At 34.5% G+C, this 17,329-nt stretch overlaps 1 protein-coding gene across 8 annotated transcripts in view; it reads right to left on the reverse strand.

Annotated features, from left to right (window-relative positions):
• MSR1 (macrophage scavenger receptor 1) overlaps positions 1-17,329 on the reverse strand; it is a 568,786-nt gene that overhangs the window by 274,500 nt on the left and 276,957 nt on the right. For all 8 annotated transcript variants that reach the window (XM_074383957.1, XM_074383956.1, XM_074383955.1 and 5 more), the window contains 3 exons: positions 13,178-13,284; positions 10,443-10,556; positions 3,780-4,192 (listed from right to left, as the gene is read on the reverse strand). In XM_074383957.1, the coding sequence (XP_074240058.1) occupies positions 3,780-4,192; positions 10,443-10,556; positions 13,178-13,280 (630 nt within the window). In that variant the 5' untranslated portion in view covers positions 13,281-13,284. The remainder of the gene's footprint in view (positions 1-3,779; positions 4,193-10,442; positions 10,557-13,177; positions 13,285-17,329) is intronic.

Genomic DNA, 17,329 nt, shown 5'->3' on the forward strand with positions numbered 1-17,329 from the left:
ATTATAATGAGGTCAAAGTATCTGGTCATTAAATTTTTGACAATATATATTAATTTTTGTTTTAGATCCTTTGCTTGCTTTTCTCCTTTGGTGTTTGGCTTTCTCTTTGTGATGAACCAAATCTTCTCATCTATTTTCGTAATATTTTGTGTCTCTCTGTTCTACCTTTTATCCCATTTTTGTCTTCATTGTATGCTTTATTCTTTTAGTAAGTACTTCTACGTTCTAAAGTGGATAGATACTGATTTCCCATTTGCACATGGAAATAGGCCCGTGGTATATTTTTCTTTGATCCAGATGTAAAGTGAAAATTATATTCTTTTGAACTGGGCTAGACTAGACAAGCCAAGGTGAGAGGTTTAAGATGGTCAGGGTGTAAGACCTTTGACAATAAGTGAACGTGCATCTAGGTTTGTCCTTCAAAGGCACTATACTTAAATAGAGAGGCTTATCAGCTTTCATTGCTCTAACTGTGCCTTCTCCCAACCAAAACCTTATTCTAGACTAGAATTTCTCTATTCGCACCTCCTCTTTCCCTGACCATTTGATATTTTCTGTACAATACCATCATTATAATAAAGGTGAAATAGTGAGCATGGATGTTTGGAGGGCACAGCACTGTGGTAAATAGACTTGACTTAATTTAGGTGGCTAAAAATTGCTGCAAGTATGACAGGTAGTTCCAGACATTCAGCAAAAGGAGTTAAGGGACCAGAAAGTGATTTGGCTCCCTAGAAACTAGGAATTACTCAAGTTTTTCATACGTAAAAGCTGAGGCTACCTTCTTTTTTCCTTCCTTGAAAACTACATATGGTGCTTACATTTGTGAAATTTCATTGGAAATTATTTTTACTGGGAGGAGAAAAAGTATATTTAATTTTAAAAAATCCTATATAGCATCCATGCAGAACTTCCACACACTGCCACCAGTGACCTTCCTAGAAACAGGCATTTAATTTTGCAGTCAAACAGTCCTTTTCACCTCTGTCAAAGGAGATGATAAGTGGCACCCCATCTTTCATTTGTTGCCAATGTTCTTCCTTTTTTTTTTTCAAATTAGTGTTTGGTGTGTCCTTGATAAATGTTATGCTGGTATCACTTATAAGCCATTTCTTCAAACATCATTTACAAATTAAGGCATTAATTGTGCACTGGGCTAAATATTCAAAGACCAATAAAATTATTCAAGCAAAGGGGATGAGAGTCCCAATGTTGTTTTTCAGTGTACACAGGAGTATACACACATACTCACTTTCTCTCTCTCTCTGTCTCTCTCTCTGGTACTGACCTAGTTTCTAAGTCTTTGTGAGTGACTACTGTTTTTAAAGATATATAGAGTTCTGAAAGTTTAACCATTCCCTCGTATTTCCTTCTCTATTGCTGGAATTCCCTCCAAAACATAAGTGTGATCTATCAAAATTCAAACAGCTCACTGATCACCAGATTTTGATTGTTTCCACTAATCATTACTTCAAAGAGGTTCAAAATTTCTACCACTTTCCAAATGGCTTCCAATTCACTTTCAATTCCTCACATACGTGGGTTCAAAAGCATTCCATGGTCGGCCAGGGGCAGTAGCTCATACCCGTAATCCCAGCACTTTGGGAGGCCAAGATGGGTGGATCACCTGAGGACAGGAGTTCAAGAGCAGCCTGGCCAACATGGTACAAACCCTGTCTCTACTAAGAATACAAAAATTATCTGGGTATAGTGGTGCACGCCTGTGATCCCAGCTGCACAGGAGGTTGAGGCACAAGAACCACTTGAACCCAGGAGGCAGAGGTTGCATGGAGCCAAGATCATGCCATTACACTCTAGCCTGGGAAACAGAGTGAGACTCTATCTCAAAACCAACAAACAAAAACATTCCAAGGTCTCTGCAGGATTTGATGCATTGACAGAATCCAATGTATCCTTCTTTTTCCATCTCATCCACCTTCCCTCCTTCCTCACCTCATCTCAGCGGTCCTCTGACTCTTTCTACATAAAATAGTATTTCTTCTCCACTCTGCTTTCCCTCCAACTCAATAAATGTCTATCCAGCCCTTCAGCTTCCTCTCTTTCTTGTATTCTTCAAACCTATGAATAGTTTCTTCTTTGTACACTTTCTCTAATCTTCCTATAGCCTATCTTTGACATCCCAATATCCTTTGTTATGCTTAGATACTTATTAGCAATGTAGGAAACACTGATAGATTTTAGAAGTGACATGGAATAGAAGAAAGTGTATCAAGGTGTTGGGATGAGGTTCAGCAACAGAATCTGCATACACAGACTGTAGTATCATTTTGTTTTGACACCTTAAGGTGAGGAGCATGTACAAGTTCAAAAGTTCTGAGTGTTTTAAACTTAAAAATAAAAAAATAAATAATTTATTAACCTGTTTCTTCTCTAATTAATAATTTAGTTGGTTTTGATCTGATGTTACAACTTCAGAGATTGATCTTTGCTCTATGTGACATCCATTTAAAAAATCACTGCTGTGTAATAACATATTGTATTTGTATTATTATATTTATAGAGAAAACAACCTCATTAAGTAGGAATTGGTCTATTCAATAAAATTTACTTGAAAGATGAGAGCATTGCTTAGCTAATAAAAAAAATTTCACAGACCATATTAATTATGATCTTGGGTCTTAGGTATTTTTAATATAAAAGTTATTTTTTCATGTGAATAGAAAAGTTGTAGTCAAATATTTATTTTTCATGGAAAGAAACAAATTACTCAATAAAAAGGATATACAATTTTGAAATAAGCAATTTGCTTCTTAACTCCTTTCACATCAATACAGAATAATCTAGATCTTAACCAGGGCTGGCCACAAAGTGGTCTGGAGCAGAGATTAGCAAATTATGGTCGGTGGGCTAAATTCAGTTCATAGTCTGTTTTTACAAAGAAACATTTGTTGTATCATAGCTCTGCTCACACGTCCATGTATTTTCTGTGCCTGCTTTTGCACTATAATGGCAGCAATGAGTAGTGACAACAGAGACCATATGATCCTGAAAGACTAAAATGTTTCCATCTCGCCTTTTACAATGAAACTCTGCCAACAATTGCTTTAAAGTGGTGTTGCAATAATGAAATGGATATCAGATGATTCTGCAGACTGATTGTGATGGTGCTTTTTTCACGGACTTCTTACTGTTTAATTAATATCATACCTTGCATAGAAGTAGGAAACTTAATGTGTATTTGATCTTATGATAATGAATATACATTATTATCCTATGATGACTCCATGATAATATATGCACACATTCAAAATTTAATTCTTTATAGTTATTTATACATAAAACATCATATATATATATACCTGTTAGGAGTGGCAAAATAAATTATTTTAAAATTTAGATGTTTTAGGATATTCATATAAAATAAAAGGTTTCCATTCCTTTGATGATGAAGAAATACAGGGTCTGTTGCAAAATTCACAAATATGGAGTGTTCACTTCTCAAGATCTGCTAAGATAATCTAAAAATTATTATTGGTTTAGGCAGTCTAATAAGACATTTTAACCGTATTTATAGAATATATAAAGGGAGTCTATATTCAATGGGAAAAAACTCCCCCTTTTTCTAAGAGTTTGGAAAATGAAATCCATTTCAAATCCTTTAACACTCATTCAAAATCTTTTGATAAGTTCACCAAAGAAATCAGGGTAAACAGGATGATAAAACAGGGCTTGCAACTTTTGCTTTCCTTACTGCCTAAGGAGAAAAGATCTGGATGGATTCAATTCCAGCATATAAACTTGCAGTACAAAACTCTTACCTCTTGTTGCTTAAAGGTACTCTCTTGCATTTTGCCATTCAGCTTTTCTATGTTGAACTGCAAATCAAGCAATGTGGTATTCAAACTTATTAAGGACTTGGAGATTTCATCTATTGCATTCTCATGTCCCTGGACTGAGGAAAACAAGGCACGTAGCTGGAGAAGAACGTCATTAAATCTTTGATCAATTATCAGGCTGAAATTTTGGAAATGCTCTGATTCTACGAGGTTGGCTTCTACATCTGAAATATGTTGGATTCTCCTCTCCATGTTGCTCATGTGTTCCATAAAGAGTTCTTGAAATCTCATTTCCTCTTCACTGTCATTTCCTTTTCCCATAAGATTTTGTGTTATATCATTTACATTAGTTGAACCAACTGAGCAATTCTTCGTTTCCCACTTTAGGAGTTGAGCTGCATATTTAAGTAAAAATAAACCAGTTAATGGCCTGATACTTAAACACATACACTATCTCATCCCATATTGTTTGATTCTGTTCATTTTATTCTATTCCATTCCATTCCAACATTCGAGTATTTGTTTTAAATCTACAATATGTGAACTACAATAAGTATATTTCTGAGAAGCATACATTCTCCCTTTCCTATTTTACATTAAGATTGATTACAGAGTTATATCATGCTTTCTGAATTGCTGCTTATCTGAATCTTCTCGGCCACCGATTTTGGCTTTTCCAATTCAAACAAATTCTATAGATCATGAAAGGCAATGAATCTACGAAACTGTGGTTAGAACAAAACAGACTAATGCTTAATACAGGTTCTAAAGTAAGCATGTTGAATATGTTAACGATGCTGCTGATGATCACGATGACCACAAAAGCAACGTGTGGTAAATGGTGATGTCATGCACAGCTTGGATAAATTGTTGGTTTATCTTCTTCATTCTTTCACTTAAGCTGCCAGAGAAGTGTCACTTTCAGTTAACACAGACCTAATTCACAATCAGTGGATCAGGAATTGGGGCAGATACATTTTTTTCTCTTTACAAAGGTACTATTCTTATAGGACTCCTTTTTAACTATTGTAAAATACATATTTACAGCAGAAAACTTAGAAAAGGAAAAATAATTTACCATGAATCTCACTGTCCTAGCTTAAACTGTAACATTTTGGTGTATGTGTCTCAACCCTGGTTCTGCTTCTATTATCATATTATCTTGCAACATAACATTTGTTTACAATCTGGAAACCACTTTTTAATTTAATGTTCTATCATAAGTACTTTTTCATATTACTAATGTTTAATATTGTTCTAAGAAAGTAATTTAATAAATTCTATTGTATTCTATGTATAGATTTGCCAGATTTATTTAAAAAACAACTGCATTTAGTTTGCCTCTGTTTTCAGTAATATAGTCAATGTTTGGATGAACAACCTTGTGATTAATTATTTCCCAAAGAAAAAAAATTATATTTCAAAATAGTATTTTAGGAACATACTGAGCTGCTGACAGATATCCCCAAATGGGCATATGTTCTCTAAACAAGCTAATTATCATTCTGAAATAATTTAGAGCAATATATCTTATAGTTTCAAAAAAAGGGCATAAACATTAACGTTTTATACAAAAATAATGCCTAATTATAGACAATAAGAAAAATGTTAAACACAATCTTATCATTCAGTGGTTAAGATTTTTTATTTTTCTGTAACTCTATGTATCTATTTTTACCTTTTATCAACATTTATATTAGTCATATTCATATTAGACTGAGTGTAAAAGATTTTCCACATTTGACAAATATGGAACACTAAAAAGAATAATTTCATATGGCTCAAAAATGTAAGCAGCTCCACCTGAGTCTATCAATTTTCTTAGTAAAAGTGACGAGGTGACAGTACCAGTTTTTTAGATTTTTGAGGATTAAACAACACACGAAAAACATTTAGTTCTACTCTAACTCAAGGATTCTGTTTCATAAATGAGAGCTTGGTGTTTACATAGGATCTAGCTCCCTGATTCTAGAATCTTCCTACACTCCTCCATTACCAACTAGGTTACTCTGAGCAAGTTACCCATCCCTATCCTAGCTTTGGTTTTCTCAATTTGTAAAAGTAACAGTGACCTCAACGGTGGTGCTGAGCACAAAAGAAACAGGCATATCTATTCTTCTAAAAAGCCTTATATGTGAGAGATGTTATCTCAGTTATAGAGTCCACTGTATTTTTTATCCTTACTAAAAGAGGCTGTTTGATGAGGGTTACTACTGTAGCTATCATTACATTAGGAATGATAAATATGTAATTAAACTACAATTCTAATTAAATATGTAATTAAATTCTAATTTCAAAAAATGCATGATACCATATTTTTCCTGGTTGTATTAATTTAATATTAGCTAATTTGACATAACAAAATATGTGTGACAATATTTTCATGTGATCTATAATAGAGATTGTATGAGTATATTATTCTATATTTCTTAATTTATCAATAACTTGGACATATAAGTATATTTCTTAACTGCATCTCATCACATTTATCAAATTTACTGTGGAAAGCAAGTATGGGGTTGACAGCCTCATCCCTGCATTCATTAATTCTATAATTCATTTATTACATACTTACTATGTGTAAAGCATTGTTTGAGTAACTCTGGGAATAAAAGAACAGTTGGGAATGAAATTTGACAACAAACAGAAGTCCAAATAACCAATTTTAACAAAATTATTTCAAAATTTTTTTCTAATATCTAGAAATGGAAATACCATTTCAACCAGCAATCCCATTACCGGGTACATATCCAAAGCATTATAAATCATTCTATTATAAAGACGCATGCACATGTATGTTCACTGTGGCAATGTTTACTATAGCAAAGACTTGGAACCAACCCAAATACCCATTGATAGTAGACTGGTTAAAGAAAATGTGGGACATATACATCATGGAATATTATGCAGCCTTTAAAAAGGATGAGTTCTTGTCCTTTGCAGGAAAATGGATGAATCTGGAAACCATCATTCTCAGCAAACTTGCACAAGAACAGAAAACAAAACACCACATGTTCTCACTCATAAGTGGGTACTGAACAATGAGAACACATGAACACAGGGAGGGGAACATCACACATTGGGGTCTTTTGGGGGTTCAGGAGATTGGGGAGTTATAGTATTAGAAGAAATACCTGATGTAGGTGATGGGGGGATGGAGGCAGCAAACCACCATGGTATCTGTATACTTATGTAACAATCCTGCAAGATCTGCAGATGTACCCCAGAACTTAAGGTATAATAATAAAAAAAAAATTCCTCTAACATTGTCCTTTTTTATTTCCTTTGAAGTAGCAGTTAAGACTTTGGATTCTAGAATAGAACTGCCTGGGTTAGCAATTCAGGTGCTGCCCTTTATCAACTATGGCATTGAACAAATTACTTAATCTGTCATTGCTTCTATTTCACCATCTTTATAAATAAGATACTAATAGTCAGTGTCCAGATAATTAAATGAACTCTATGTAAAATACCTAGACCACTTACTGGCACATAATAAGCATTTGATAAGTTTCAGGTTTTTGCTATTATTATTATTTGGATTCAATATGTGTGATTCAAGTACCTATATGCCCAATACTGATTAACTACGGGGAATTAGCATTGTTATAAAAAACTTTTTCTGGAGTTAAATGTTCCCATGAGCACAGTCATATCTGTGCTTTATTTTACTATACACATTGCTCTGATTGCTCAACCATATAATTTTACTTTCACTGGAAATAGGTTTTATTTTGTATCAGTAAAGTAAATATTTTTCACAATATGGAAAGGGAAGACCCAATTTGACTAAAGTCATGTGACCAACTATTTTTAATTTTGACAACGCTTTAAACATGAGTTGACAGTAAATGCTACATTTTGTTTATAGATCTAAAAACACAAATCGCCTGTTTCATCCAACTCTGAGTGAAAACTAATTTTCCTTCAGAATGTTAACTTTTTATCATATATCTAGGTAAAGAATGCCAGGGTTTATATTTTCAAAAGTTCACTTATTTTTATTGGAGAGATGGCATTTTGTGACTTTTCTATTCCACATATGAAAGGAGACAGACTTTTTTAAAAACCTAAGGACAGGGTTATATCTGATTCTAAAGATCATATCTACTCTTTCATGTTGGAATTATCTTTTTCCACCCCCAATGTATATTGTTTTCAGCTAAAGAATTTTTACTATTTCAGTAACAATTATACATATATATGCATATATAATTGTTATATATATGCATACATATATGTATATATATAAATTTTAGACTTCATCTTATTGTTCTGACACATTATGTGGTTATGTAAGTTTATATAACCACATAATATTGTGTCAGAACAATAATATATAAATATTACTGTATATATAAATAATATATATTTAATATATAAATAATATAACAATATATAAATACATATAATATATATAATATTTATAATATATTATATTATATAAATATAAAATTATATAAATATGTCATTGGTCTGACACAATATTATGTGGTCATATAAAAACTCTGATAGTCTTTCAACAGCTTCTTTAAGAAAAGGTAGTAAATGGAATAAACCTAATAATTAGGAAAATAGCTCTTAATATATAATTCATTTCATATTTAGAGTTTTATGTACAATATTCTATTTTACCCATCAATTCATATTTGCCAAGCTTCTATCATTTTAGAGATATATTTTGTCTACATTTGTAATTTTTATGCCAAGTAGAGATACATATTGCCTTTTAGTTTCTTTTTGAAAATATACTGATCTACAAACTTGACTAAAGTTATAAGTGGATTGTCAATTGTTTATTGTTAATACATGATAAACATAGTAAAGTCTTTTCTAAATTTTGGTGAACCTGATACTGATGTGAACTTATACAATTGGAACATTCTTAGCGTCTCATCAATTTTAGTATGTACCTATTGCCGTTTTAGTAAACAAACTACTTCAGATCAACCCTTGTCAACTTCAGAACAGCCATGTGGACTGGTAGTATTTTCTAATAGCTCAGGGACTTTGAACTTGGTTAGAACCTTGAGTTCTTTTCCGACTCCTGTTTTTACTCTCCATGAGCCTATGAGAAACAGTAGTCCCTGGTGCTGGTTCTGCAGGCAGTGGTTTGTATAAAATTGATGAAATCTACCCAAATTCTAATTGGCTTATGGCTAACAATCCCAACAATAAAGCATCCTTTAGTTATGCATTTCAAATTATAGATAAGCATAGACATAAACAAACATACAGATAACCTTGATTTACTAGATATTTGTTTAATGCCAAACATGTCAGCTCCTTTTACTCAGACAGCAGTAGTTTGGTTGGTTGATTTGGTTGTTATGGTTGAATTTTTGTTTTAGTTTATTTTTAACAGCCAAAAAGAAGTTAATTGTTACCTGTGGAAAATATTTTCCTGTGGTGACTTTGTTTTTTGTTTTGTTTTTTGTTGATCAACCATGTTGTTTTATAAAAACTTAATTAAACTGGAAGACAATAGGCCAGAGGATAGGGTTCGGAAGTCTGGGATGGGACTCTAGCTCCAACACTGAGCTGTCTCAATTTTCTTATGTAGATAATGAGAATAATTATAGCATCTGTAGGGAGGGTAAATTTAAGGGTATATTATTGTTTTTATCATCTCTTTCTTAGTGGAATTTTCACTGTATTGGAATACTTCCTTAGACTGCTCTGTCGTGGAGGAAGTTTGGCCTGGCATCTAGGAACATTTTTTGTTGTTGTTGTTAAGCTGCTTAGTATGCACATAAAAATATATCTTATTCCCAGGCTATCTTTTGTTAGAGAATATGAGCAGACATTTTATCAGCCACATAGAGAAGAGGAGAGCTACAAGGCACATAAATTCAAATACTCATCAAAATACATCAAATCCATCCAAAATGTTCCTAGGGGAATGAAATTTACATATGTGCTTAAGGTGTATACAAGCTATTCACCCTCATAGAAACAGTCAAATCTACCCCCGGTTCAAGTCAGACTCTCCAAAAATATACATACCTCAAGAACATCATTTTGAGCCCAAGTAACATGTTCTATTATTTTTTCTTTGAGAGGATGCTATCAGGTTATTTTTTGAGATATTTTAAGTAATATCCCTATGAAAAGTGTGGTCATAGAAACTGGATTTTTCTAAGCTGTAGGCCACTATTCTACAAGGTCTCCTCTCTTTGAAGACTAACAGAAATATTTTGTCTCCTCTCAGTACTAAAAATTTAAGAGCTTCTCCTGGAAAACAGTTTTGATTTTAGTATTATAGCCATTATTAATATAAATTATCACGTAATTTCTCTACATTGGCAAACTGAATACTTTTGAAATTTGTCACCCACGTTAGAAGAAGCGGACTCCAGAGGATAATATAACTTTGAAAGAGTTTAATCCTTTTCATTTTACTTTTACAAATCTGTATTTTTATCTTGTACTACTTTTTCTGTTTCCTTTTTACTAATTTTAAAACTTTTTCTACTTTACTTTGCAGAATCTGTTTAATTTAAAAAAATTTGTAGGACACTTTGTAATACGGTATTTTCTTTATAAATGCACCATATACAAAATACCAAATGCTTCTTTTTTTGCTTTGGCAAAGAGTAACTCACGGGATGAATTGCTAAGTTTAAAAACTCTGGATTACATTACCTGCTACTATGCCAATGAGAGGAATGAGAACTGCAAACACAAGGAGGTAAAGGGCAATCAGTGCGGCTTTGAAGGACTTCAGTTTCTCTTGAAGGGAAGCGCTGCTTTTAGGATCTAATAAAACACAAAACCCAGCCTATGGTTAGAAAATGTTTTCTTGTTCCATAATTAAAATAGTTGTACTATCCAATTATACTGTTACTACCAAGCCTACAATAAAAAAGAGGGAAAATTGGTCCACATCTATCCAATAGAAAGCAAACGGACAGTCACAGGAAAGGCCAATCCAGGTATCTATCATTATAGACACTTGATTGACTTATCCACTAACTAAACATCCCAACAAAGTTACCATGATCTACAAGTTGTGCTTGTCTCATTTTTTGGAATTAGTTAATATCGATACTTACATATGCAAACATAAATTTCATTCATTTACTCATCGTTCACATGGGAATATATTCTGGGTGACAGTAAAATTTTCTAAAGTAACTATATAATTTTTTAATATTTTAAAATCAGATAGGGCAAATATTTATTTTCAATGACTATGATGTTAAAATAATTTTCTTAATAGTTTTGTATTTGGATACCTCATGATTTCAATACAATGTAAACAATATTTAAGAAGAATTAAATAAACAAAGTAATACACATTTTGACTGAACTTTAGAATGGATCAATGATGCCCACTCTCTCTATGTTTCAGAACATATTTTAATAATAGTAACCTTTTATTCATATGCATTTATACAGAACTGTGATTTCTACAATGGGATGATAATTTTAACTGTAGTAGAGACAAATCAATATTAAGGGAAACAGCAGATGACGAAGACCTTTCTCTGATTAGGTGAATACAACGGTCATTAAAAATTTCTTTTCTATGGTCATTGCTTTTATCGATCAATTAAGAAAAAGCAAATTTTGCTTTCAGGTTGCAAATTCTTAAATTAAAAACAAAGTTTAGACATCATTCTGTAATGTTCTATAAGGGATTGAAAGGAAAAGAAAGAAAAATTCTTAAAAGCAAAGAAAAGAGCTGGCTGGGGTGGCTCTTGCCTGTAATCCCAGCACTTTAGGAGGCTGAGTGGGGAGAATGGCTTGAGCCAGGTGTTCGAGACCAGCCTGAGCAACATGGAGAAATCCTGTCTCTACAAAAAATACAAAAATTAGCCAAGCGTGGTGGCATGTGCCTGTAACCCAAGCTACTCAGGAGACTGAGGTGGGAAAACTGCCTGAGCCCCACAGGTCAAGGCTGCAATGGGCTATGACTGCACCACTGCACTCCAGCCTAAGTGACAAAGTGACACCCTGTCTCAAAAGTAAAAAAATTTAAAAAAAAAAAGAAAAAGAGAGAAAGGAAAGGAAAGAAAAGACTTAAGGAAAAAAGGAAAAGAACTCATAATAGAAACAAGTTGAGATATATTCCACCTGCCAGGTTGATTAAGCCTGAAAAGTAGCAGTCACCTTCGTCATCTCTGATTTATAATCGCAAATGTGAATTCTACCTTTAAATAGCTCTCAAAAATATTGGTTGTTTTTCTCTGCTCCCAATGTCTCTCTTCTCCTTCCTCAAACTCTCACCACTTCTGTCTGTAACAGCCCTCACTATTATCTGTTTTTATATGTGCCTCATTTGTGACACATCCTCCCATCCACCCTTTACACAAAGCACAAGATCCACTGTGCCCTGGAGTTGCAATCTATATTTCAGGTTTACTGTGTAACAGCTCCTATGTGATCCTTTAACTTTGTACATGCTGCTTCTTCAAATTGAAACGTCTTCTCGGTCTTTTCTGCCTCCACCCATCCCCTTAGCGATATGTATTTATACTTAGAGGTTTACTACAATTATAAGTAATTCTGTCACAACAACTTTAATGCTCCTGTTCAGATGCAGCTGAATATGGCTACTTTTGAGCTGTTGTAACTTTGCAAATGTGTTTCACCACTGGTATATGGATTGAATGGTGTGCCCTCAAAAAATACGTTGAAGTTTTAACTGTAGGTACCTGAGAAACTGAGTTTATTTGGAAATAGGGTCTTTGGAGGTATAATCAAGTTAAAATGAAGTTATATTGGAGTAGGGTGAACCCCAATCTAATACTGATGTCTTTATAAGAAAAGAACAAACAGCTACACAGAGAAGAAAAAAACATATGAAGAAGGAGGGAGAGATAAGAGTGGTGAGGTACAAAGGGAAGGAACACTAAGGATTGCCAGGAGCCACTAGAACTAGGAGGAGGCATGGAAGATTCTTCCCTAGAGCCTTCAAAAAGGGCACATGGCATTCCCGACACCCGCATTTCAGTGTCTCGATCTCAGAACTGTGAGAGAATACATTTCTGTTGTTTTAAGTCTCCTGATTTGTGACTATTTACTACAACAACTCTAGAAAACTAATACAGGCACCTACCACCCATGATTTTCAAATATTAGTTCAGGGGTCATATTTAGCTTGGATCATACTTATCTCCAGGACCTAATATTGTATGTAGCTAGAAAGTCAGAGGGCTCAACTGGTATAGTAGATTAATTTAATTTCATATGATAATTATGCCTTACTTTAAAATAAGCTTATTTTTCTTCTGCCTCAAGAATATCCCTATTTGTTAAATACATCTTATTTTAACATCCATATACATTTAAGGTAAGTATTAAGGCTATAATTTTATAGACTGTTAATAACTCTAAGAACAACCTCCATGAGCAGCCCATCGCCTTCTACTTACAGGGAGGAAGCAAAGCTGTCATTGACCGAGCATCAAATTTCACAGACTCGGAGCAGCTATCAGTGTCTTCCTGTTGATCACGAAAGCCATCCCACTGCTCCATACTTCTATGAAACAAATGGAAAAATATGTTAATTCCACATGAAGTGGCCAGGGCTCTTTTGCATAATGTTTCAAATTGAAATTTCAGTTTGAAATTGAACTTTATTCTGTGACACAATCTATAATAAATAAAATTTAATTTTAGCAAAAAAAACCCCATAATTAAATGTGTATATCTGTTATATACAGCAATGTATTAAACTTACTCATAAGTTTTACCTTCCATGTGAAAAGACAGATTTACATAGATTCCCCCCATGTATATTTCTATACACAAATGTGTATCTCTATGTGTAGATTTGTGTTTCCTGAGTATAGGGAAAGAGGTAGCTCTTCTTTCTTAGTTGAAAACTTTTTTACAAGTGACAGAAAATAACTTGTAGAATGATTTTATCAGTAATTTAATAAAGGAAAAGAAAGAAAAAAGACAGGTCTGAATCTGAATAATCCAATTTGGCTTCTTACAAAAGTCCATTTTTCCCGAAAATTATTTGCCTCCACCTGAGAAAAGAGGATATGGGCCTTATGCCTACCTTCCTCCATCCTCTTCCGTCTCAGTGGTCAAATCTATTGGAAAGGTTTCATAAAAAGAGACTGATGAGCCTCACCCCCCCCTCCCAAATTTCTGACATTTTGGGTCGGGGTCTCGAGAACTTGCAATTCCGACAAATTCTCAAGAGGTGATGTAGTTGGTCTGAGGACCACATTTTAAGAACCTTTTTCACAAAAAGAAATTACATGCCTTCTTAGGTTGGACACAGTTCAGTTCATCTAAGTGATAAATTTAGCACGAAGCCAACATCTTCTGATCATTTCTTATTTTCTTGAATGCTGAGTAATGCATTTAGCACAGTGCCGTTCTAACTGAGTGCACTGGCAGCTTCAGGGCAGCAAACTCAAATCCAGCCCAGGAAATGAGGGCCAATCATTCGGATGCAAATGTTCCTCCCACTGTGGGGAGAGGCAGTGACATGTAAGGATATGACTCAACTCCTGTCAATATATTTTGAACCTATCACTATGGAGATTCTTTATGTGGCAGTTTGCAATAACCATCTTTGCATATTTCTCCTCTCTGAGAGTTAGTTTTCATGAATCCTATGTTGTTCTGACAAAGGAATGTGTTCTTTAATGGATTTGACTGCTGTGGAGAAAGAAAATGAAGGGAAGTAGGCATAGAACCCAAATCTTCTCTTTTCTCAGATAGAGGCAAAGTAAAATAACTAAACAATTATCTGGGAAAATGAACTATTGTAAGAAGTCAAATTAGATTATTTAGATTCGCACTCTTCTCTATTTCCTCCTATTAAATTTACTCTATTAGATTTAAATAGTAGTTTTACTCACCAAGCAAACCAAGTCAACACAAAACCAAAATATTAATTTAAAAAAAACCTGGCTGGGCATAGTGTCTTATACCTGTAATCCTAGCACTCTGGAAGGCCAAAGACAGGCGGTCTGCCTGAGCCCCAGAGTCAGAGACCAGCCAGGGCAACACAGTGAAACCCCATCTATACTAAAATATAAAAAATTGGCCAGGCATGGCAGCAGGTGCCTGTAATCCCAGCTACTTGGGAGGCTGAAGCAGAATTGCTTGAACATGGGAAGTAGAAGTCGCAGTGAGCCAAGATCCTGCCCCTGTACTCCAGCCTGGGTGACAGAAGGAGACTCCATCTCAAAAAACAAACAAACAAACAAACAAACAAAAAACCTGAAATGACAATAAAACTTAGAATTCACTTTAAAACTATAGTTGAATGATTTATAATCCTTTGGATATATACCCAGTAATGGGATTGCTGGGTCAAATGGTATTTCTGGTTCTAAATCCTTGATGAATTGCCACACTGTCTTCCACAATGATTGAACTAATTTACACCCCCACCAACAATGTAAAACTTTTCCTATTTCTCCACATCCTCTTCAGCATCTGTTATTTCTTGACTTTTTAATGATTGCCATTCCTGGAACAAATCCAAATGCCCATCATTGATAGACTGGATAAAGAAAATGGGGCACATATACACCATGAAATACTACATAGCCATAAAACAGGATGAGTTCATGCCCTTTGCAGGGACATGGATGAAGCTGAAAACCATCATTTTCAGCAAACATAGTAACCAAAAAACAAACACTGTATGTTCTCACTCATAAGTGGGCGTTGAACAATGAGAACACATGGACACAGGAAGGGGAACATCAGACACTGGGCCCTGTCGGCAGGTGGGAGGCTAGGGGAGGGATAGCATTAGGAGAAATACCTGATATAGATGGCGGGTTGATTGGTGCACCAAACCACCATGCCATGTGTATACCTATATAACAAACCTACACATTCTGCGCATGTATCCCAGAACCTAAAGTATAATTTTTAAAAAGTGAAAAATAAACTCTGTAGTTTAAGGCAATTGGAACTTTGTAAAAATACTTTTTAACTTTGAACTCAGTTTGTGAAAGATGGATTCACAAAAATTGTGTTCAGGATACTTGGTACATGTAGATTTGTGTCACTTAAGGACAAAGATATGTTCAGAGAGGTGCATTGTTAGGCAATTTCATTGCTGTGTAAACATCACAGAGTGCACTTACATAAACCTAGATGGTCTAGCCTAGTACATACCCAGGCTGTGTGGTCTAGCCTATTGCTCCTAGGCTAAAAACCTATATAGCATGTTATACTGTACTGAATCCTGTAGGCAACTGGAACACAATGGTAAGTATCTGTGTTTCTATCATGTAGTAGTTCGGTCAAGGTGGTGGGAGAAGTTATAAGGAAAGAAGCAGCAGTTGTGAAAGGGCAGAAGGCTCTGTAAAGCTTCAGACAAGAATAAAGCTGAAGGCAGCCAATTCTCTTACTTTAAGGCTAAAGGTGAGGAGTAGGTAACAAAGAAATCTATCTAGGTATGTTTATTTATGTCATCCAAAGACGGATCTGTGATCAATACCCCACAAGACTGCTCCCTGCAAAAGAGGATGACAATGTCAATTACCCACAGACTGTGTTGGCTCCAAGCCTTTGACATTATACCAGCACTGAGTAAATACATGTGGGTCCAGCTTACTGGGTCTGCTCTCTCCAGCAGACCCCTAGCAGCTCTCACGAAAAATACCTGTGACTACTCCTTTCATCCATCGCTCAGCCAGTCTGCAGGACAGACTCGGCACTAACCTAACCTAAACTAAACATAGAGAAATGCAGTAAAAATAGGGTATAAAAGATAAAAAGTTATACAACTGTACAGGGCAATTAGGATAAATGAAACTAGCAGAACTGGGAGTTGCTCTGGGTGAGTGAGTGATGAGTGAGTGGTGAGTGAATGCGAGATACTGTAGACTTTATCAGCATTGTACACTTAAGCTACACTAAATGTATAAAACATTTCTTTCTTTAATAAATTAGCCCTAGTTTACAGTATCTTTTCACTTTATAAACTTCTTTTAGAAACCATTTTGACTCTGTTGTAATAACACTTAGCTTAAACCATAAATTGTATAGCTGTACAAAAATACTTTCTTTCTAAACCGCTTTATCCTATAAGCTTTTTTAACTTTTTAAAAAAATGTCTCCTTCTTCAACTTTTTTTGTTGAAAACTAAGACACAAACACACACATTAGCTTAGGTCTACACAGGGTCAGGCTCAGCAATGGCAATGTCTTTCCCGCCATCTGAAAGGTCTTCAGAAGCAATAACAGGCATGGAGCTGTCATCTCCTATGATAACAATGCCTTCTTCCAGAATACCTCCTAAAGGACCTGCCTGAGGCTGTTTTACAGTAGAAACTTTTTATATAAGTAGGAGGAATACACACTAAAATAATGATTAAAAAGTATAATACGGCAAATACGTAAACCACTAACATTTATTACAAGTATCACATACTTACATAATTGTATGTGCTATACTTTTATATGACCACCAGAGCAGTAGGCTTGTTTACACCAACATCATCACAAATATGTGAGTAATGCAATGTGCTACAACCTTAGGACGGCTACAATGTCAATAGGTGACAGAACTTTTCAACTCCATTATAATCTATGAGACC

The sequence above is a fragment of the Saimiri boliviensis genome, chromosome 13 (genome assembly GCF_048565385.1).
Source record: "Saimiri boliviensis isolate mSaiBol1 chromosome 13, mSaiBol1.pri, whole genome shotgun sequence".
Lineage (NCBI taxonomy): Eukaryota > Metazoa > Chordata > Mammalia > Primates > Cebidae > Saimiri > Saimiri boliviensis.